At 38.5% G+C, this 22,479-nt stretch overlaps 1 protein-coding gene across 6 annotated transcripts in view; it reads right to left on the bottom strand.

Annotated features, from left to right (window-relative positions):
• Positions 1-22,479, bottom strand: part of FBXW7 (F-box and WD repeat domain containing 7) — a 168,014-nt gene that overhangs the window by 51,508 nt on the left and 94,027 nt on the right. The window contains exon 3 of one of the 6 annotated variants that reach the window (XM_080589416.1): positions 191-19,224. The exons of the other annotated variants lie outside the window; for them this stretch is intronic. Coding sequence (XP_080445542.1) covers positions 19,213-19,224 — 12 coding nt within the window. The 3' untranslated portion in view covers positions 191-19,212. Of the gene's footprint in view, positions 1-190; positions 19,225-22,479 lie in introns of those variants that run through there. 6 annotated transcript variants of the gene reach the window in all.

Genomic DNA, 22,479 nt, shown 5'->3' with positions numbered 1-22,479 from the left:
AAGTGCTTTCCATTATCCGCAGCTGACATCTGTCATAATAATTTGTCTGTTTCACAAATGGGGGATATGTTTGTATTTCTCATCTCGTCTTCAGAGGGAACAGGGTATTTGTTTCTTTGTACTTCCTATTTTGAATTAAGGCCATTTTCGACTCTCTATCAACGCTATTCTCAGAGGAGATCTTGCTCCTGATGGTATTCTCTTTGAGCACAGGCCTTCAGCATGACTTATCCAGCACTCTGTACCCACCCTATGGTTACAGTAAATCATGATACGCTGAAAAAAAAATACTGGTTTAATTCAGTTCTCTCTCCATATATCTGCAAAACTATGTGAAGTAGGATTTTATTTCCTTTCTTAAAAAAAAAAAGATAATTCTGCACTAAGTATAGAGTAAAGGCTATATGAAAAGAAATTACTTAAACAGTCACTAGGCATATGCAAAATGAGAGAACACTACATGGATTAGTATTATGCTAAAAAAAACACCAACCAAAACAAAAAAAAGCAAAACAAACACACGCAAAAAAACAATCTTGGAGAGACTTGATAGGAACAGGCTATAGAATTCTACTCTGAATTTTTATAAAAGACCCCTTTCATCCTGGTACTGAACTGCTCAAGGCCAGAAGCAAGACAAAATATAGTACCTGTGACTTAGGCACAGCTTTACAGAATATATTTACAAGACAGCATCTAAGAATTTTATTAACCCAGATTTGTGGATAGCTATTTGGTGAATGAAAAAAATAAAATGGAAGAATAAAATGGAAGAACGTGGCACCAATGTAAAACTGGAGAAAGGCATATGTCAGCAAGGTGGACTATTGCAAGGTTAGCAAATAAGGTTACTAACCGCTTTCCCTTAGGACTTTGATGTTGCCACAGGTCTGTCTTGTCTAGCGCGATTTCCACCTGCTGCACCTCCGGGTATACTTCTGCTTTAACAATACACATTAAGGACCAAGGTTGTGGAAATTTCCTAATTATTTTAATTTGCCTCTTACGTTTTGGAGGAGGTTTCCTAATTAAATATTAAACATAAAGAATGATTCATCATTGAAGCAACACTGAGCTCTTGACTTCAAAGTACAGCTGATAATACAGACCCCGCGGATGGAGGACTGATGTCTGTCTTTGCTGGGCAACCACTGGGTTGGCTGATTTGTCCGAACCCCAACAAGGCTCACCAGCAGAGTTCTCTGCAGCAAAAATATTCACAACAGGAGAACTGTTAAAAGCCTGTCTTCTACCACAGAAGTGGCCAAAGTGAAAAACTTCAGCAGGACATTCTCTGTTGGCAGTAACTAGCAGCTGTAGTTTGCCCCTGGGTAGTAAGCACAATGAAGCATCCAGAGCAGGAAATCAAGGAGGACCTCAGCATACCAAGGACAAAGCCACAAGATCTCAGAACGCACTGCAAAGTTTTAGGAATTTCCACCCTTTCACTGAAAACTACCTCAGATGTGTTCTCTTTGCCACTCAGTTGCTCCAAATTTTGATTACTCATTACACTCTGCTTTCTCCACTGTTTTCAATTTCCATAGATAACTACGCTATTGTTCTTTCCCTGAAGGTTTTAACATAGACTTCTCTGAAGCAAGCCAGTACAAAATAACGTTAGTGGGACTAGATTCTGGATGGAACGTCATTCTGCTTGATCTACTGCACCGTCTGTTGTCTGCCTTGCAGTTAGAAATATTTCTTTTAGTCTTTAAAGCAACATCCTTTCTTACCTTAAAGGCACTAAAGATCCTACCATAAGCTTCATATCAAAACCCACGCATAAAGAAACAGAAAAAAGATCTCAATCTCTTCAAATGTGTACATCTCCCATCAATTCTGAGCATCAAACATTAACTAGGCATTAAGCACAACTTAGCAGTCATATGCATTATTTTTAAAAAACATGCAACTGACAGGCAATACACCTAAAAATGTCAAAATAATGCAAAAGAATTTTGTAAGGTTTTCAAAATATTTAAGGCAGGAACATGCATAAGACTGTCCAAGGGGGTGGTCCTCAGACAAATTTTACAACGTAATTGGCTTGCCCTAGATCTCAATTATTTGTGATCCCCTATCACAAACACAAAGATGACATCACAGACTTGAAAGAGATTCCAACTTTGTGCCATGGCCATAATTGTTTTAACCTTAGCGTGAAACACTTACCTAGACATTTTGATTTCTTCTGTAGCAAAAGCTTAAGTTATTTACTGGCCACTGAACTACTTTTACACATGAACAGAATTCAAATTAACATGGAAATTGCACCATGCTTATAAATGTCCAGACTTAGATGAGAGGGTTCCCTGTTACCAGCTAGCCACAGCCTGCAATAAAGCACACAGAGCTTTCTACTAGGCAAGAACAAACCACCAAGCTACTTCACAGTTGCCTTTCTCAGCTTACACCCAAAAGGACCCCAGAAATACACTTGTAAATTTTTTTTTGTTCATCTCTACTCATCGAGCCGCTTCATGGGAAGCCTTAACGTTTCTTGTCTGTGTATCATAGGGCTGGTCCAGGGCTCGGTACGGTCAACAAGGCACACGTTTGCCACACCTGGACACCACAGAGCTGTTGCACCACATCCTCCTCCACCTTTAGCTGTGCCAATAGAAAACACTACTGCCCCCATGAGAAAACCAAAGAATGATCCATAGGAGAGCTCTTACATCCACCTGAGGTGGAATTAGCTGGGTTACCTCAAATCACCCACTTAAATTGGCTGAGCTTTTCTGGCTGACCGCCCCAGAGCCGCTGAGGGAAGGCGCACATGAACTGCTCTGCTGGCTCTGGTGAGGCTGCAGCCGCCACCGCCGGGGCGACAACAAGCAGCGAGGGGGAGATGGAGGTTTCCAGAGGCAGGGACTCCCACCAGGCAACAACCTTCAGCTGGTGATTTTTAATCAAAGTAGTGACACTAGCACAAACAGTCGGAGGAGGGCATTTACAGTGACAGAAAGGCTTACATCTGCTCTACATACACCATGCACGGACGTCTGCTCTGAGCACCCTGGGCAGCTGAAAGACCTCCAGGTATTCTAACACCTTTCTGCAGCAGGTTACTGAGCCTACAGTTCTGCTGCTCTTTCATCTTCTGCACGCAAAAAAAAATTACTGTGCAGCTTAAATCACTTTTAATAGCCTTTTAAACCTAACTAACTTTGCCTAAAGCAACTTAGAGCATTTACAGGATGCCCGTTGCCAGCAACGCTGAAGGGAGGGAAGAACTGGCAGAGGAGCAGCACTGGGAAAAGAGGCAGAAAGGAAGATGGTGGGTTGAAGGCATAGGTGTGCAAATAAAGCCTCCAGCCAGCAAAGATGGCTTCTGTTCATAACTTCTTTTTTGAGGTTTTGTACTTTTGTACAACTGCATTTTAAGCCAGAGGTGCAAAACCAGAATGCTGGAGTTTACAAACTCAGGGGGTGGAGGGGAACTGCCTTTGGTCGCAGAACTATCACAACAGAGCCTGACTTTGGCCATCACTTTTTTGCTGTACTGCAATACACATCAAGAACTAATAAATTATATTTGATTTAAAGAACTAAAGAGCTGCAATTAACCAGTTCTGACCTTCACTCTTGCCAAGCGCATAGTGAATGTGCTTAAAATGTGGAAGATGACCAAAGAACAGCACTTTATTTGCAACTCAGATCACATACCAATCCCCACCTTAGTCTTCAGCTTTATCAATGTAATTCTAAACATGATCACAAAATCACTAAGAGCAATGACTTTGCAACACATTTTCTAAAAGTGCAGCTCATGCTACAAAGCAGCAGTAGCATTTTGCAGCTGAGAAGTGTTGTTCTTGAAAATCTCTGGATGCTTTGTAACTGTTCTTGAAATAAAACTCTGGACAAACAGTTAAATAGTTAAGGAGCATCTCTCAGCTTGATTTCCTCTCTCCGTAACAAAAATTTGACCTACATTACAGACATTTGTTAGCAGGTCTGGTGTCAGAGCTGAAGGTGACTTTCAGACATGGGCTTTAGGAGCTCAGATGGTTTGCTGTGCCACAGGACCAACATCCACAAATGCAGCACGCTTCAGTACTACTGATATAGCACAGCCTGGGGACAGAGGCAAGATCGTTCCCTACCCCAGGCAATATTGTTGGGGCAGTGGGGGGAAAGCGAGAGGTTGAGCTGACAACTTTTACATATGCTTCTGGGACCCTCTGGTCTGCATATGAGCCTGTGCTGGTCTGTCTTCAGGTACACACCTGAGACTGCTAAGACACTGAGCAGCAAGGGAAATGACGTTAGTAATGGGGAGGTAGGTAGTTTGTCTCCAATGGAAAAGAAATGGGTAAAACAACAGGGAAAAAAATAGATTAAAATATGCCAGGACATCAATACCTCTACTGAGTCAATGCTTTGGAGAGCTTTCTCTTCCTGGAGGGTTAGGACAGAGGTTCGGCGATGGCATGGGTACTCTTCGTGAGGCCTTAACCCAGTGATGTTCCCATCCTCCATCAGCTGTCGGAGAGCTCCATCTGTGCGAGGCGAGTGCTTAGTCACCGGCAGTCCCGAGGGGCTCGCAGCGTGGCCCGAAACGCACCAAATTCCAGGAGGAAGGCAGGAATCTGACGGTCCTGTTATGAGGGCCGTGCCCCAGCCCCACACAGAGCTGTGTGAGCACACAGCGATTACCTTGTATTTCGGGCAGCAAATGATTAACGCGTATGTCTAAATGCAGAACACCTGCTCTCAGCTTGCACTTAGCCTCAGTCTCTTGCTCCCAGCCAGGCCCGAAGAGCAGCCCATACGCCCAAAAGCTTCTCTGCCCTTCCCAGCCACGGTTAGAGGTTTGGCTAAGATGTACCAACTCCAGACACAAACTTTGCTCAATTATTTCTTTAGCTCATCTCAACCAGTGCAGCACCACCGATATCGCTTGTATGTGCATGTAATGGGTTGGCTTTTCACTGGATTCGTATAATTGCACAAAATGTAAAACTGACCCGCAAAATGAAGATTGTTTTCCCTTTCATAAAATCTGGGATTTTACTGTTTGTTCACTCATCTGTTCTGGCAGCAGCCCTGATCACGATCACTGTATACAAGCTTGTGGTTTAAAAAAAAGACCAGGAGATGCTAAAGGAAACGAACAACAAAGTGGGGGCAGCAGGATAGCGTATAACATTTTTGCAAAAGGAAACCAACAATGAAGTGGGGGCGGCAGGACAGTATATAACATTTTTGCAAACAATCCATTTGTCACTTCGATGTACCAGGGTTAATTAATATTCTATAAAGGTCTTCCAAAAGCTGAATACCTCTCAAGTTCTGAATTCATGGGGCTGACCTTAGACTTTCTCAGAATGATTTTTAATGCAGTCTGTTATCAGCAAAACCCGTTTAAACACATGTCCCATCTGCCAGTACCCCATTTGCAAAAGAGCTTCTTATACTTGCAGACAGCAAAGCTTCTGCCTGCCTCCCTCTCTCCTCTAAATACCAGCTGTATGGTAATGAGCACAAACAGCTGAAAAATACTGCACAGTAACAAAGCTGGTACGAAACGGGCAGAACAACGCTTCCACTCAATGAAGCAGTTGTAGCATGAATTTAGCAGATTAGCTATTGAGCAGAGGTGGGGGGAGGCCTGGAAAAAATGTAAAGGGTCTGCACAGATAGCAAGAAAATGAAAAGAGACCAGAGGGGCACAAGCTACCAAAGGAAAGCCTAATTTCTAAAGTACTTTTGTTGAACCGTATGAACCAATTCTCCCAATTTTCTAAGGCTTATTCCTTGCGTACTAATGATATGCCAAATGCTATTCTGATTATTTGCAAGTTCAGTTAGTTTTTAAGGGAGGCAACTTATTAATGAAAGTTTTCCATTCATTAACAAATCTCTTCATCGGCTGGGGGTGGGGGAAGCCCTTAGGAACAGAAACACGCTTTCCTACTGCAGTTTCTGGTACTTTCAGCATGTGTGACCAACAAGCACCATATTATCTATTAACTTTTTGCATAATAGCCCTCTCAGCCTAACCATTTTTGAAAAGCAATTTTTTTTTAAATGCTGACAACATCCACGCCATCCTCCAGACGCCGACAAGCTCTTTAATTGATGAGAGGAAAGGACACTTGCTTTAAGAAAATTTGTGCGGAACCGCATTCATCTGAGCAGCCGATGCGCGTACGAGGCACGCAGTTGAGTAGCTGTTTATGTGAGCAGCTAATTAGATACACGCTGTTTGCATCAAGCCTAAAAATTGCACGTGCACTTTTGCACTTGAAATTGCATGCACCTACTCAGCAGATCCAGAAGAAGTAGGCAGCTTTGATGCATAAAGCTGACAAGAAAACACGCTTGTTTTTCTTGTTTGTGATTCCCCGATGGTGAGAGTTACGAGGGCTTTTCAAGAACTGGAGCCTATGCTTTCTAAGAAACAACATGGAAAAAGATGGCGCATTGACACTGCTCAGACAAGTGCTTTGTCAAAAGTTTGATATGTGTGGCTTTTTTATTTATTTATTTTAATTCCTACTCCAAAAGCCTTAATATTTCAAGCCCTCAGCTTCCTGACATTTGTCTTTTGTGGCAGTAAGGCTAGTGAGGTATTTTTCACATATTCATCCAGTAAGACATACTAAAATAAAAATACAGTATTGTTTCCAAAAGTGGTGAAGAGTGAAACTTACCATCTGAGGGAGAAAAAAGATATTACCTCTAGGGTCATCATGCAATTATGCATCATAATGCTCCCCAAAAAAGCACATATAATCTTTTAACCTTTACACATCACACCTCGGGAGTTAAACACACATACAAAATTGGCTGTGTTACTGGCTTCTTATAACTGGTGATCTTAGAATAAACAAAAAAAGAGAAAGCAATTTTCTCAGGGCATCAAAGAGCTTGTCACGCAGCTATACAATGGCATACTCAAATGACATTTTTATTGCTCGTGTCTATCATAACCCATAACAAATCGAAGGAAAAATCACTATTGAAGTTCACTGGAAGTCTCCACCTAATTTCAAAATTTAATGTAGGTCAAATCAATTGAATTTCAGTTAAAGAATGTGTACTTTGATCTTTCCTGGAGAATTCTAGCACACATTACAAAATATTTTTCATATTTCAACCATCTTAAGGACTTAAGAAATAGTTTATCAAAAAATAAAACAGGTAGCATTTCACAGTTTTGTACATTCAGAGATGAATAAAAACAATAACTCATGATTAGTTAACCTTAAAAACACTTATAAGCTGAAAAAAATGTTAGTTTTCAGCCTATATATTATCAGTCATTATAATGACTCCTGTAATTTTCTGTACTTAAAAATTGTCATAAATATCACTCTTAGTTCATATTTTTGAATCTGATCTCTGAATTGTTTAACATGCACCAGGATAAAAACAGTTTGCTTTAAAACATTACGTACCTGAAAGCATTTGGTACAAAGCAAAAGTATAATACTTTTTCAATGGAAAAACAATCTGCCCGAGCGACTTTGGTTCTTTCCAGATATACAGTTTTTTTCCTCACCAGGAGGAAGGTCCCTGGTACAACAGATGTAAGTGCTGTATCTAGACGGCATTTGCTATGCTACTAACCCTTGGTTTGTCTTGCTTATCATCTTCAAAGGAGCCTGAGCTCCTCAATATCATTATTCATCTTTCCAGGTTCTGGTCGTGACCTACAGACTGGGATGCAAACGCAGAGTCAATAAACAGGGAAAGCCCCGCTTATTCTGGAGGACTTTATCTTGAGAAATGCAAGATTTTTGCATGTCCCGTATGACTTATATGAAATATTCTAAGATTCGGTGTTTTACTACTTTGAAACAAAATTAGGTATTCACAGCAACGTAATCAAAGTTGACTACAAAAACCCTAAAAAATTCTGCCACAGTATGCAAGAGAAAGCTTGCTACTGCAACTGGCAGAGCTAAGCTTCACTCTCCCCAAAAGTTTAACCTCAAAATCTTCATTGTTGTATCATCGGGTCAGAATAGCAACTACACTAACTGGAACGCTGTAGTAAGAAGAGACTGGAGTGAATGTTGTCTCTGTCAACCAAACCATGACATCAGAAATAATCATCGTTTCAGACCATACATCCCAGAATGATGACCCTTCCTTGTGCGATGGCAATTTCAAGAGTGAGCCAGTGCCTGCTTTGGATACCAACTTCTTCTACTTAAGCAAATATACCAAACATCTCTAGTAGTTCAGCTCTGCAGGGCCTCAGACAACGCATATCCAACAGTTGCCTTTAACAAAGAGGTATCCTCAAATGTACTTTAATAACTGAAGCTAAAAACAAACAAAAGTCGAAGTTGTTCTGTCAATGCCCTTTTTGTTTGAAGTTTAACTACAGTTTGCCAGCACTTGCAAATAAGCTCCATGTGCTTCTAGCACATGGAAACCTTTAAACACCAACAGTCCTGAAAAAATACTGATTATCTATATTCATGAATATAAACAATATTCAGGAGAAAACAGTGACTCATTATAAACAAGAATGATCTCAACTGTATTGACATTTCTGGGATATTTCTTTAACTTGAAAGAATTAACATATTTCCCTTAAAAGGAAAGCAAGTACACAACAGATAAAGTAATATTTCAGCTTGTGATCTTCAATAACAGGTTGAATAGATGAGAATACAGAAAGATTTATAGACAGCACCACACTGCCCCTACACGTCTACTACAGGAACACCACCACAAGCTCCAAGATGCAAAAGAACTTGCTGAAAGTGAACCAAGGTAACCACGTGAAACTCTATTCTTATTCTTATTTTTGTATTTAACAGGCCCCCTCCCCACATAAAACATACAGATAAAGGAAGAGAATTAGAGTACCACTACAGTGAATATTATATTTTAAAGGACTTCCATACTTTGAAGTTCATGTTAGTCCATTCTCTTAAAAAAAAAAAAAAAACTACCTTGATTACACAGTGGATTACAATAACGCAAATGATTCAGTTAAATTTAACTTTTTCTCTGAAAGAAAAAAGTACATACTAAAATGGATATCCTTAGCCACGACAAGGTTTTAAGTTAAGAATGGTACAATAAAACTGCCATTATCATAAACACTTAATGGCATGGGAATTCATTTAGGAGTGTCTGTTTATGAAAAGCTATTTCACACTTGTTTACTCCCTTAACTTTAAAAATAACACAATTTTTCCCCAAGCATCCTGTTTCTTCTGATTTAAAATTGAATTGATACTTTGCGTGCAGTTTCATGTTAAAACTTGTGTTTCTCATTGGTGTATGGCTTTTGCTTCAGGTAACATTAAGTTGAACTTCAGCCAGAAACTTCAGATTGGATAAAAAAATAAAAAGGTGTCCCATATTTCTATAAGGCAAAATTTGCCAGACTAGCATCAGCACACAAACCAGGCAGACAAGTCCGCTCTATCTGGATGTAGATGACTTTCCAGAGCATGACTGCATAGCCAATCTATAAGGATCATTTTCCGTAACCTCAGGATGTACTAGTCCAGGGTATACTCCCACAGAAGTTTAGACATACGACAGTCCTAAATTCCCGCTTTCTACGCTTCTTCATACCATATATAATAGCGTTAAGCAAGACTTTCATCAAGTCAGGCAAAATGCTTTCCGACCAGTATTCTTATAGTTTCTTCTCCTATGTTTGTTGCTTCGTTGGCTTAACCTTCTCATGAAGACAACACTTTGAGAGCAGTATAAAAAAAAAATCAGTACATGTTTGTGTCTTGTAGTCAAGATACACACGTAGAGTCACAGATCATTTCTGAATGTCTTGGTAGGATGATATTAAGATGTTTTCTGTGAAAACTAGAAAATTTTGATTACTATCTTAGTTTTGGGTAACCTTCTTGCTGATTTAATCCCACAGACTTTTCAAAAGTAAGAACTTGAACCAAATACAAGTACAAAAGCAAGAAATGCATTATATGCTGGTGTGAGTAAATCCATAGTTTTCTACCTCTTTGATGCAGCAGAGCTATTCAGTTGCAAACTGAATACTAATCTTGAGAAATCACAAGGACTGCCAACCCAATCTTCGTACTGTTCTTAAACTACATATAAGACAATATTTTGTGATGATTTTCTGAAGAATAACAACAGAATAGAAGGTATTACTTCTCTGAATATTCTATAGGCATGTAAGCAAGACAAAAGCATAATAAGCTGTTTTGTATTTCACTAGCTGTGCCTTGCTTGCACTTGAAAAAGGTTAGCATTCGAAAAAAAAGGAGGAAAGCATGATATAAGTCAATGTATTCAGTAAACAAATTTCTTAAACTTTTTTAAATTTAATATTGTCTGGTTGTGTGTAGTACCATTATGTAACCGTTAACAATTTCTATCCAGACCTGATACAAGTCTTTTCCTATTTTTCTTCATTCATGCTAATAGTATATAACAGTATATACTATAGAATCATTATATATATTGGTATACAAGTTGTTTGGAAAAGCTACCTAACATTTTCATGTCCTCTAATTCAGGGACTGCTTTTCTGCAGAAAATCCATGAAATATAGAAACAAATTGCAAAAATTAATTTCTAGCTCTTTTCAATTAAGATTTCAATATTAGAAAAATGGTCTCTGCAGAAAAGATTACTACAGCAACTTGGGGATTTCCCCAATATTATGAAATCCCTCCCTAGCCAGGACAAAGACTTGCTGTGCCTCTTAGCTCCATTAATGATAAACCGGCATAAAAGAAATGCCAGGGGGCTTATGTAACATCACTGGGAGACGACGTTATATTTTCCATTATGAAAACAAAATGCCTATACATTGAGACCATAAAGCAAACCATTATATTGCACAGAAGCAAATATTTAAAAAAAACTAGAATGGCAAAATTTGCAATTTTTAAAATTTATGCTTAAAACATGTCATGTTCTACAAACGTTCATATGGTATTTAAGATAAGCATAGCCTTAAGTAGAAAATGTGCCTTAGAAAATCTCTTTTGCATATAAAATACCCTAAATCTATTCTGTCCATTACACTCACATGGTAGCTGTTTAAATAAATGGTACGCCAGAGCTCTTCCTTCTATGTGCACTTTATTAAATCCATGGGACATTTTAGATATGCTATGGTTTGCAGAAACATCACAAATGTCTCCCTGGGTCAGGCCAACAATCCATCTCAGCTTAGCAGAGTCTGGTGATAATTTAATTTTCATCACAGACTAATACCATGTCTATTAGACTATTCAAGTCACCTGCATACAAGCACAACATTTTCAAGGAGGAAGAGGAAAAAATCAAGTTTGGATTATCAACACTTATGAAAAAGAGTAGGAAACAGCTCTCAGAGTGATGTATTTTGGAAATTCATGCACTTAGAGATGTCAAACTACTAGCGCAATTTGCATTCTTCACTATAATGGTATAAAAAGGACACACAAGTGTGAACTCGCATTGTTTTTAGTATTTGTGTCAGGCCATCGACTCAGATTTTACTACATTCCTGTAATTGCAATACTGTGTGTTTACACATACACCATGTATTTAAGAATCCAGCTTATGACGACTTCTTGCACAGCTTCTTCACCATGATCAGGGTAGGGTATCCCCTTACTAACCAAGTGTTGCAAGACAGTTTCTAAGCAAAAAAGATCATAAATAATGGCATGATAGGTATAGTAAAAATCCATTTTCCATAGCCATAAAGATAATATCCAAAGGATTCTCTACTAACATTGGAAAAAAATAAACTCAAGCTTTCTCTTCTGACTACATGTAGGTAGAAATAAAGACTTAAAAGACAAGATAGTTGTTTTTAACAAACCTTGAAAAATAGCTATTTCAGTGACAATTTCTGGGACATCATGTATTTTATTTTCTCCTCTGCCTAGTCATACAGATTTATTGATTACATAAAAGTGTCAATCACCATCCTATTAGGGATCTTTCCCTTACAAGAAGCATTCGGAGCTTTCACAGACTATCCAAGTTGGAAGGGACCCACAAGGACCATGAGTCCAACTCCTGGAAGGGAAGGGAAGCTTGCACTCAGAGGAATGACCACGTCCTCTTCAGAGGTTTCTTCTCTAAGAGGTTGCTACTCAGAACTTGAGTCAGGTTAATTGAAAGGCTTTTGGTTAAGAGCAGGGGGGTTGTATTTCTATCGTACTGGTGGCACCTAGAGGTAAGCTCTCCGGAATTGCAACCAATCTAGCTTTGACCCAGCAAGCAAGACATCAAACAACATTAAAATAGGAACAAGTACATAGGTCTGATGTCCAATGCATGGTGTAAGGCCTTCTTTTTATGAAATAAATGAATTCTCAAACAAATCATGATGTATTCTCTCAAGAATATACCCTTGTTTGAGAGACTTCACTGCCGACTCTACAGTACCACTTTTTAAGATGATGTAAAGTTCTTGTCAACTGGGATGGCCAACCAGGGAGTACTACATAAATACCTTCTACGACCAGAAAAAAAAAAAATTGCTGACATATCTACACAGAAAGAGCCACATTTCCAGCAATATAGCTCTGGCTGCTTGGTACTATAGCCACTCATTTTTCTGCTCTGTCTTTTGTCAGTCTCACCTCCCGTATCTCATTTCATTCGCAGCCAACAAAGCAATGCTGTATCTATGACACAAGCCTAGGACTGGTGTGGCAGTGCCTACTGCTCCCAACCCTGCGTTACTGTAATGTCACTAAATGTCCTCTGAATCCAATGGAGTAGTAGAAATGCTTTTTCCCTTCAAGCAACCATTGTAAAGGAACAAATCACAGCTAAATACTACACAAAGATCAAGCTGCACGTAGATGTGCTGAATCTCTCAAAACCTTCATTTAGATTAGTCTACCAAATGCTCCTGTCAACTTCTTATTTTGGTTTTAGGTGAGAAGCACCTTTACAGATTTTTGTATTTTTTTATGAAAATAAACATGACTGTAAATCAGAGCTCAAACATTCTCTTTCGTAAATGAAGAAAAACAAATTTTGCACTTTAAATGTAGCGTGATTTTTCAACACCTAATGAACTTTGTTTTACAAAGTAGTGCCCTCAAATTCTTCTTTCAGAAAACTTCTATGCATCAGTATTTCAACCTCCTGCCTATACCTTTCATTATGTCTGCATGGAAATGCTGTCTTTCCCCAAATCTTGATCCAATTAATACTATCTGGACTCAAGAGACAAGAGCACTTTCAAAAGCAAAATTACATTTCAAAAAAAATTTGCCTACATCCTACGCAATTTCTTTCCTCATTCCAACTAAAGATACATATATAAACATGCAACATAGGTTAATTTCAGTTATCTCCAGTTCCATTTATATAGAAAAAATGTATCTAATAAATATATACAATTGTGCTTAGGACAGCAAAATCTAAGGATTTTGAAATCCTCAGATTTGAAAACCTCAGTTTGAAACCATTTATTAATGAGATAGCCACACTGGAGGAACAACTGAATTTCACTTCGACAAGAACAAATGCATTCCTAAAGGCTCACTGGTAAAGAAGGTCTCAAGGGGATTGTGCTGTTCCTAAAGGAATTAGAAAAAGACGGAGTTGTATTTGACTTTGTGCTAGATGCCTTCTAGAACACGGACTAGCCAGAATATTCTAAGTGTCCAGCTCCTGAAACATTTTTTCTTTAGTACTCCATAGACCTCCAACTTAAAGTTGTTGCAACTTGAACCCTGGACAGCATTCAATGCTAGCTTTTTTTTATTATTATTTCCCATTTATTTTTACAGTAAAGAAACAAATTCTGCTTTTCCAAGTCAAACAAGAAAAGAAGGAAATTAGCAGCAGCAGTTGTTTACAGGCTTGGAGAATATGACAGCAGACATCCATGAGGTGAAAGGAACAAGACAAGGAAAGAAATAAGGTATGACTATTTTTGTTTCCAGATTTGCTTATAAAACTACTATGTAAAACTAGACCTTGGCTCATCTTCCCTCTTGTCAGAGAAAGAACAGAAACTGTGTGCTGAAGGTAAGCTGGGGAAATTTATGCTTCTGTTATTTTTAGGGTCAGGAAGGGAAGGACCAGAGAAAACACATTTATATAATACATTAAAAGACATATCCAGTGTTTCTCCTATTTAATACTTTTTCCTATTGAAAACTAAGATTTCATATATACTGAAAAGTTATGATTTATTTGAAGCTAGAGAAAGATAATATAAGGGGAAAGAAAACTGAAAAGGGAGAAAACTTCAGGTTTGCTCTCCTAGGATAATATTACTAAATTTACTGATTCGTCCATTTATGAAAACTAGTCACCAAGTTGCACTTAACACAGTCCCGATAAAGCCTCTGTGTTTGATACAGTTTTTGATGTTTATAATAGACACAAATTACCAAGGGCAGACTCTTACAAAGCAACAATGCTGCAACTTATTGGCAAGGAGCTAGAAGGAAATCTTAAACTCACACTGGAAGAACAGCTCTGAAAAAAAAAAAAAAGCATCTATATCTGTGTATGTATGCTGAGCATTATTATTAAGTAGTATTAAATAACAAGATGCTATGACTCCCCAGTTCCGAATGGAAGAAAGGAAGCAATTACCTACTAGCTTTAATACTGCATGCTACTGAATGAAAATTATATATTGTATTTTAAAAATAGACCATGAAGTTCACAAGCACTGTCAAAGGAATTCAGAAGTTCAGAAAGGTTTTTAGCATATTTATAAGTAGCAACTGACATTCTTTTAGAAATACAAAGATGGTTGCATATATTAGGCTTTTAATAGGGCAACAGCTTTGTGATCCATGTCATTACATGCTTTGGAATGCCACATCCAATATCTGACACTCTTATTCTTCAAAGACAACATACATTTGTATGTCCTCTCCATGGAATGCATACTGATTCTTTTTTTTTGTTCTTTGAGAGAAAATAAAAAAGCCTGTTGGTAATGCTGAGATAATTTGAAGATTGGAAAAAAAGAGTTCAACAGTATACTCCTAAGGTACCTACAATAAGGTGGGGCAACATACAGAAAAAAATGTGATTTGTACTTTTGCTTTCATTTTGCTGGTTATTTTGCAGAAGTAATTTTTCCTCCTTAGTTTCAGCATTTGTTATAGAAAATGAACTTGGAAACATCTATAAAGCAATACAGCCTCTTCCAAGTCCTAATGTTTGAATTTAATTCCCTTTCTCCACCACCTCCTTTCTTTCCTCCCCCCATAGTAGTCTCCTCGTAAGCTAAAAAAGGCAACACTTCAGGTTCTCACCTGTTTAGTCCGAGTTCTCCACAGAATACTCATTCACCATATGTCCATATACCATCAAAACGCAAAATATTTTTTAAAACTCTGGAAAGTTAAAACCAGTAAAGAGATCAAAGCTTTGAATTTATGCCACATTAGAGGAACATGAGAAAAACTGATCAAGAACAAAGTTGGTGTTGTACGTCGCCTTGTGGCAACGCATTTCTTGCATGAAAATGCACAAATAGGTATCCTAGCTTTGTGGTTCTGAAGGCTCAAAGATACAGACAAGCTGAAATTAAGTGTAGAGAAACAGTGGAAAAGAGTTTAAATTACATTTTAAACTATTTAGCACACTTCTTAATATATTTCTCAATAGTTGTTGTACATTTCACCCCACTGAGGTTTGACCTGTGTCAACATAATACCTTTGTGAAAAGGACTATATTTACCTTCTTCCATATACATAAGTGTACAAACAAAAATATCGTACACTATGTATAGACAGTCACTTGTTAAAATATGTAAAAAGATTACACATTCTGGTGTTTATATCATGAAGATTAGTTCTCTCTTCACAGAGAAGACAGTTCAATTTAAAGATATTTTTTTTGTTCAGTAATACTGTTCACGCTTAAGTAGTGCAAATCTGAATTACAAATCTTAAAATCACCAAGAAAACACAATGCCTGAGGGCCAATTATTAAATAACATCTCAATTTTTATATCAACATATATACACAGAAGACAGACAACGCTAAGAGCAAATAAACACAGATGTCTCTTGAAAGATTAGTTTTATTAGGCTTGCAGTACCTATTATGACTGGGTAACTATGTCTGAATAACCTCAGGGGACGTAAATTGTCTGCTGAAGCCCAAAGAATATGCTGAAAATTTCCAGCAATTATGAACTCGTCCGTTCTACATGTCCACTGCCAGAAGCTGCCAATGCTACCTGTTTCTATAAATTAGGTCCCCAAAGTCATAAAGGCACTCCAAATTAACGGAGAGGTGCGAGTTATGGTTTTTTATACTCCTGCACTTCAGTGACCAGTTTGAATTTTTACAGCACGTTTCCTTCTGTGTCAGGAAGAAGCAAAGAGAGAAATCATGGCGTGTGCGCTGGCGGGGGGGCAAAAAGCAGATTTCCACACCTGCCTCTCCCCAGTCATGTTTACAGGAATGAATTAGTTCCCTGAGGATGTCTTAGATATCTTCTAGCACTTACTTTCACCACAAAGCAGAAAGGAGTCACTTCTGATGTAAGCTCTACCTAACTCGACAGAAGTAAGGCTGGACCTGCTAAACATGGCCATAAACAGACAAATATGCAGTATTTCTGGACATCTAAGACATTCACTTGTGCCCCCAAATTAAAATGGGCCAGCACTTCAGAACAGGAAACTATTTCCTCTTGACCCTCTCAGAAGTTTGGATGCCTTCCCAGAAATCTCAAGACCGGCGCGGGGCTTAGTGCTGCGTCTGCAAGACAGCTGCATTCATTTTATATCGGGCACTAAAACGAGAAGACATCTGGATGCAGCCCCTCACGGGAATGCGCAGAACAAACCAAGGGAGACAGGTTGAGCAGACGTAATACGCTGAGGAGGCGCCAGGTCCAGAAAGCGATCTACATCAATCCAGTGCTCCGAACAGATTTCACTCAGTAAGGCGGCACGATATTCAGACCATTTGGAAAGCTGACTTTAGTTACCAACAGGAGATCCACAATCACTAGCGCAGCTTGGAGTAAGGCTGTTCAAGCTGCCTCCTCTGCTTTGGGGAGGTAATGGCTACAGCTCGCTGAAGTTTGCCCCCCACGATGACCAGCTCTTTATGCAACAAGAAAATGGGAACAGAGAAGAAGCTAAAAGAAATTTACAATAATTTCTCTGACATTTTAAATGGAACAATGCCAATAAAATTATAAAAAGCTTTCTCTAACACATGGGGCTGGGGAGGCTGTTTCTTAAAAACATCAACAAACCAACCATAAAACTAATCTACTTCTGCAATTTTAATCCACATATTCCATACGAGCTAGGCACCAACCAAAAAAGCTGCTATTACTATAATCCATTTTCTTTCTAAAGCAAAGAAGTACTGCTATGGACATATGTCCTTAATAAATCTAGTTAGTTTCAGCCCCCGCATTAATTGCAATTAATGTCAAATTTTTATAGTGCAAAGTGACCTCAACACATAATGATATTTTAAACATGATGAGAAAACTAACAATTTCTACCAGAAGCAATTTTATACCATTAGATAAATCTCAGCCAGCAATAGCACTGACACAATAGACCCTGCCATAGGCTAAAGGGATGATGTAGCCCCACTTTCTCTAATTTGTATAATTATTTTTTAGCCATGTGCAGCATCTGTTAGATAATCTTACTTATTTCTAGTGTCAATGTGAGTGGAAACTGCAAGTGAGGGGCAAACAGATGTCCATCACATGAAACACACATAAGATTATTATTCTTTAAAACACATTCCTCCAAAAAAAAGAAAGGTGCACAAGCATCTATTCTGAACGCTATTCAAGGAAAAGAAATTGTTACCAACTGTGAGAGTTTACTATCTGCCTGGTGATAACAAAGCAAGGGTAAGGAGTGAAAATTGCTTTACATGTAGTATTTTAATACTTAAATTATTACATTTAAGCCTAAATGCTTGTGCTTTAAAATTAATTACTGGCTGCTACAGCAGCCGTATTTTTATATTTCTTCAACCTGATGGTTTATCTGGCTTAATTAAGAAATATTAGACTAGCCAGCTACAGATAATTCCTTGTTTCATTAAAGGAGGTGCGTGGGCAGGAAGGGTTTTACCAGAACAGCATGCAGCATACGCAGAGAGACAAAGAAGAGGAATACTGTGGGCGTAAAAAGGCAGGACAGTAAAGAGAGATGCTTTAGAAAAGCTATGTGGACAGAACAGGCACTAGACAGTAGCAGACTTGTTTGATAGCTTAGTATCTAGATGGGATTTGAAGGTGGCAAGGCAGAAAAGGGGAGAGACACTGAGGCCGTGAAAAAATTCGTGGTAGGAATCCGGTCTGAAATTTCACTGACAACGAACCATAGGAGAAATGCAAGACGGAATGTAGTGGTGCTGCAAATATGTTAAAATTGCAAACATTCTTGCCAGCTGCTGTGGTTATCATGAGAAGTAATCTTGTGTTAGGGTTTATTAATAGCAACATGCTTTGGAAGAGACTGCCATTTGTACTTACAGAACACCGTATCATGCAGATTCATTTAGAGCAAGAAAATCTTAACCGTTTAAGTATAGTAGTAAGCCTACCTAAGCACAAAGTAAGTAGAAAGAATGGGGCTAAAAACATACCAAAAATACCTTTGCAGCACCTGCTCTACTTTTCTTTTTCCATCTAGAAAGTAAAATTCCACTGGGAGAGTATCTTTAGAAAAAGAATGGCATAGTATCACCTACATACTACTGGCCAGTGATCCTAGAAACAATTTTCTCTTTCTAGCAGCTAATACACCTCTATTTCTACTTTGTCTTCTGTCTTTCATCTCTACAAGCAGTAAGCATTCTGTGCAGGGGCGAGTTTGCATACAGCTTTAATGATTAATACCAACAGTAAAATCTGTAAATAAATGTATCTTTTTCAAGCCCATGATTGCATATGCAGAGAGAGAGAGAGAGAGAGAGAGAGGGACAGATATTGGGGCTTCTAAATCATACAGTGCCTTGTGAGATCTTTCCTCATAAGAGCAGCATGTCGTGATCGGTTCCCTTTATTACATACTAACTACATTATAGGCTGAAATGTATGCTGACTACTGAAACTGGAGTCAAATGTAATTTTAGAAATTCCACAGATAGGTACATGTATTGGAATATCTGGTCACATATTTGCGTATATTTACACACCGGATTCCTAAAGTAAGTCTTTTACCTACCTGAGTCTTCTACATACAAGTTGCCTCCTATTTTTCAACTTCCAAATAAAATTCTATATCTTCTATATGAAAAGCAATGCAGCTTATACAAGCTTAATAAATGATCTGAAATGCAGGAGAGAAAGCAGCATGGATTACAAATTACAACACAAAACACTTGCTGTCTTTGCCATATTGTTACACCGTTCCCTGAAAAAAAATGATAATATTTACTTATCTCACAAAGAACTTTAATACATAAGCATTTACCAAGTATTTGTTCTGTTCATAGTAAGTATAAAATCAGTTGGGTTAAGAAACTATTGCTAAAGTCAGTTTATAAGGAAAGATAATACACAGAAGAATACATTTAGACTTTCAGCATTGTTTATGCATTTTAACTGAGTCTTCTTCTCCCCTCCCTTTATCAATCAGTTTAGAGCCTACGGATTTTTGGTGGTTTTGGAATATCCTAAAATATGATCTACAAAAGAAATGAAAAACAAAAGAATTTTACAATGATTTGCCTATTAATTTGAAACGTTACAGTAGTAGCAACGTTATTAAAAAACAGATTTTGTGCATCATCTTGCACAGAATCAAATTTTCTTATGACATACACAGCCAGCACTTCCATTCCACAAATCCACATTAAAAATGTAGTACATGGTTTGCAATTACCATCTGAAGTTTTAAGATTTATTACCCTACCTCATAGACTGCATGTTCTACTACCAAAATCACATCCACTTGACAGGTAACTAGAAGTTTTTCTGAAGTGTGATCAAACCACATGTGTTCTACAGCCACCTCAATCCTCTTACCAGAAGCCTTGTAATCCAACCAGTTACTCAGAAAATACTTTCAAGAACACAGTAGATCAAAAGTACAGACTTCTTTGACTAAAAGTACACAAAGGAAAAAGTCGCATCAGCTGCAATGCTGCTTTACTGCTTTTTCAAGCAACTGAGTAACCTTAAAAAATATTTGAGTTCAATCTTGAAAGATGCTGCTATTGCCCCTTTTCAGCATTATCCCTATGCAGAAGTATAGGCTCAACAATTTTAACTTAAAACAAAGACAAATAAGAGTACCAGGAGTGCGGAGGGAGAGAGAGTTCAAAAGGAAAAAAGGGCCTGCTTTTAACAGAGGACAGCTATCAATGAAAAGCTGTGGGGGAAAAGGCAGAATTAGGTCTAAAACAGTGAGAAGAATGATTGAGATAGAGCAAACCAGGGTCTAAAGCAGTTTTGAAAAAAACAAGCAAGAAGCAAGGAAACTATGAAGGGGGTAGGATCCTCGGTCTGATGAGTGGAACTATTAAAACTGGCAAAACCACTGTTCCCTGACAGTGACGGTCTATAGCATAAGAAGCGATTATCAATTGGTGTGCCAAGTGGCAGAGACCTGCGAGGGAGATGCTAATGCTACAGCCCTGCCTGTGCCTCGCCTGGGTGTCATTCCAGTTCGGTTCCACTTCCACTCAACACCTGGGAAATATCAGAACAAAGAAGGCTGGGTAAAATTAATTTGCCTTCTTTCTGTTTCTGCGTAACGACCCTTTCCCATACCTGAAATAGATATGTTCAGGAAATTAAATGGCTTCACTTGCTGTAGGAGGACAAGAAGTGTTTACTTAGAAATATAAGGGAGTGCAAAAAAAGAAAACGGAGATTCGTGGTTACGGTGATTAGGTTTCAAAGCAATAAATCAAGTATTTAATTATCCATTTCCTAAGTTTCCCTCAGGTATGATCAATCATTGAAGAGGCAACTGGGTCAGTTTATGGCATCGCTGCTGTCACCCATTCCCTCTTTTCTTCTGCTGGCTGTGATAGCCTCCATAGCTTGAGACGATAAAACAGACCGACTTTAAGAAGGTAAAGGGCTTTCACAAAGGCAATCCAGCATGTTTCAATAACTCAGCATTAATAACAACAAAGCTTTCTAAAGACATCTAAACAATTGGGCACAAAGGAGTAAAATTGCCCAGTCAACCCTCATTCTGACACCTCCTGAATTTAACTGACTGACTTCAGCATCTTCCTAACATGCTTTTAGCATATGCACCTGCACATCAGTCTAAGTAACATTGTTCAATGCATGAGAAATGGAAGTTTTAAACGCATCAAACCCACAAAAAAACACATTTTACTTCATGTTAAATACAAATGAGTTTCTTACTGTTGCTTTTATCTTGGCCAGAAATAAGTAGTACAATTTAAATATAAAAGCATTTCTCAGAGACAGTATGGTGACAGAGGATCACTGAATATTCTGAAAAAACAGTCTCTGGGAGTGTTGCAGTGAAGATTAAAAAAATAAAGACAGGCAAGTTTTCAGAGATTGCCCAGGTATTTTTGACCCAGTACAGCAGGTTAGACTAGATGTGCACATTTTAGCTAGCAATTTACTTTTTTCCCCCCATGAGACAGGAGGAACAGCTGTTTGAACAGCAAACTAAATGCTCCCTCCTACAATTGGCTATCTCAAGCCCAGAGCTTCTGTAACACCCCGCAGAGGTAGACAGGAGCATGCTCCTGCTTGCATGTAGTTCTGACAGAGCCATAAACACTGGCTACCAGCTGGCTGCATCCGTAGCTAAAAAAGAAAAAAGGTGGACCATGGGGTGGCTTAGCGCACCTCCCGTAAGCACAGCCTGGGAGCCCCTGGGGAGCCTCAGCTAAGTCTGGCTGAACCACCCCAAATTAACCATGGCTACCTTGAGTTAGCCAGGTAATTGAGGACCTGCCTAATGTTTTTCCACTTCTGTGATTCCTGTTTTGTTTCCTCTAAAGTACAGACCCGAGTCAACTGTTTAGCAAGCCCAATGAAGGAGATAATTGCAGAAAGAACAAAAAAAGAAAGAGGGGGGGAAGAAGACAACTTCAGCCTGCCACTGCTCGACATTAAGCAAATAAGCAGCAGATTGCTTCTCCTCAGCACTAGCACCTCACTCAGGAAGTACTTTAATTCCCCTTGTGAAAAGGGATGAAAGGCATAGGAAACGAAGATTCAGAGTGAAGATACTGCATTTACTTTTTTTTTTTAAAAAGGAAGTAGTTCATTATTCAAGATTATTTATATTCTAAAATAAGTTTCCCTGCAGTCAGTGTTAAACAAGACTTAGGTTTGCTCATTTCTCTAACTTTTCAGCATTCCCTTCTTTCCACTAAAACAATATCAATTATATTTTTTAACAGAATGAAAAATAAAAGCTCTGTATGGATGTCTTCACTGGGAATATTTTACCTACAGAGCAATGGACATACTCCCTTATGAGAAACAAGCTTACGGGACAAGAACTAACTTCTCATAGATATCAGCTGATCAGTCCGTGATCCGTGCTTCCATCAGGATGACAAATCCTGACACAAACATG

The sequence above is a fragment of the Anser brachyrhynchus genome (genome assembly GCF_964034855.1).
Source record: "Anser brachyrhynchus genome assembly, chromosome: 4".
Taxonomy (NCBI): domain Eukaryota; kingdom Metazoa; phylum Chordata; class Aves; order Anseriformes; family Anatidae; genus Anser; species Anser brachyrhynchus.
This window is presented reverse-complemented; position numbering and strand designations above follow the sequence as displayed.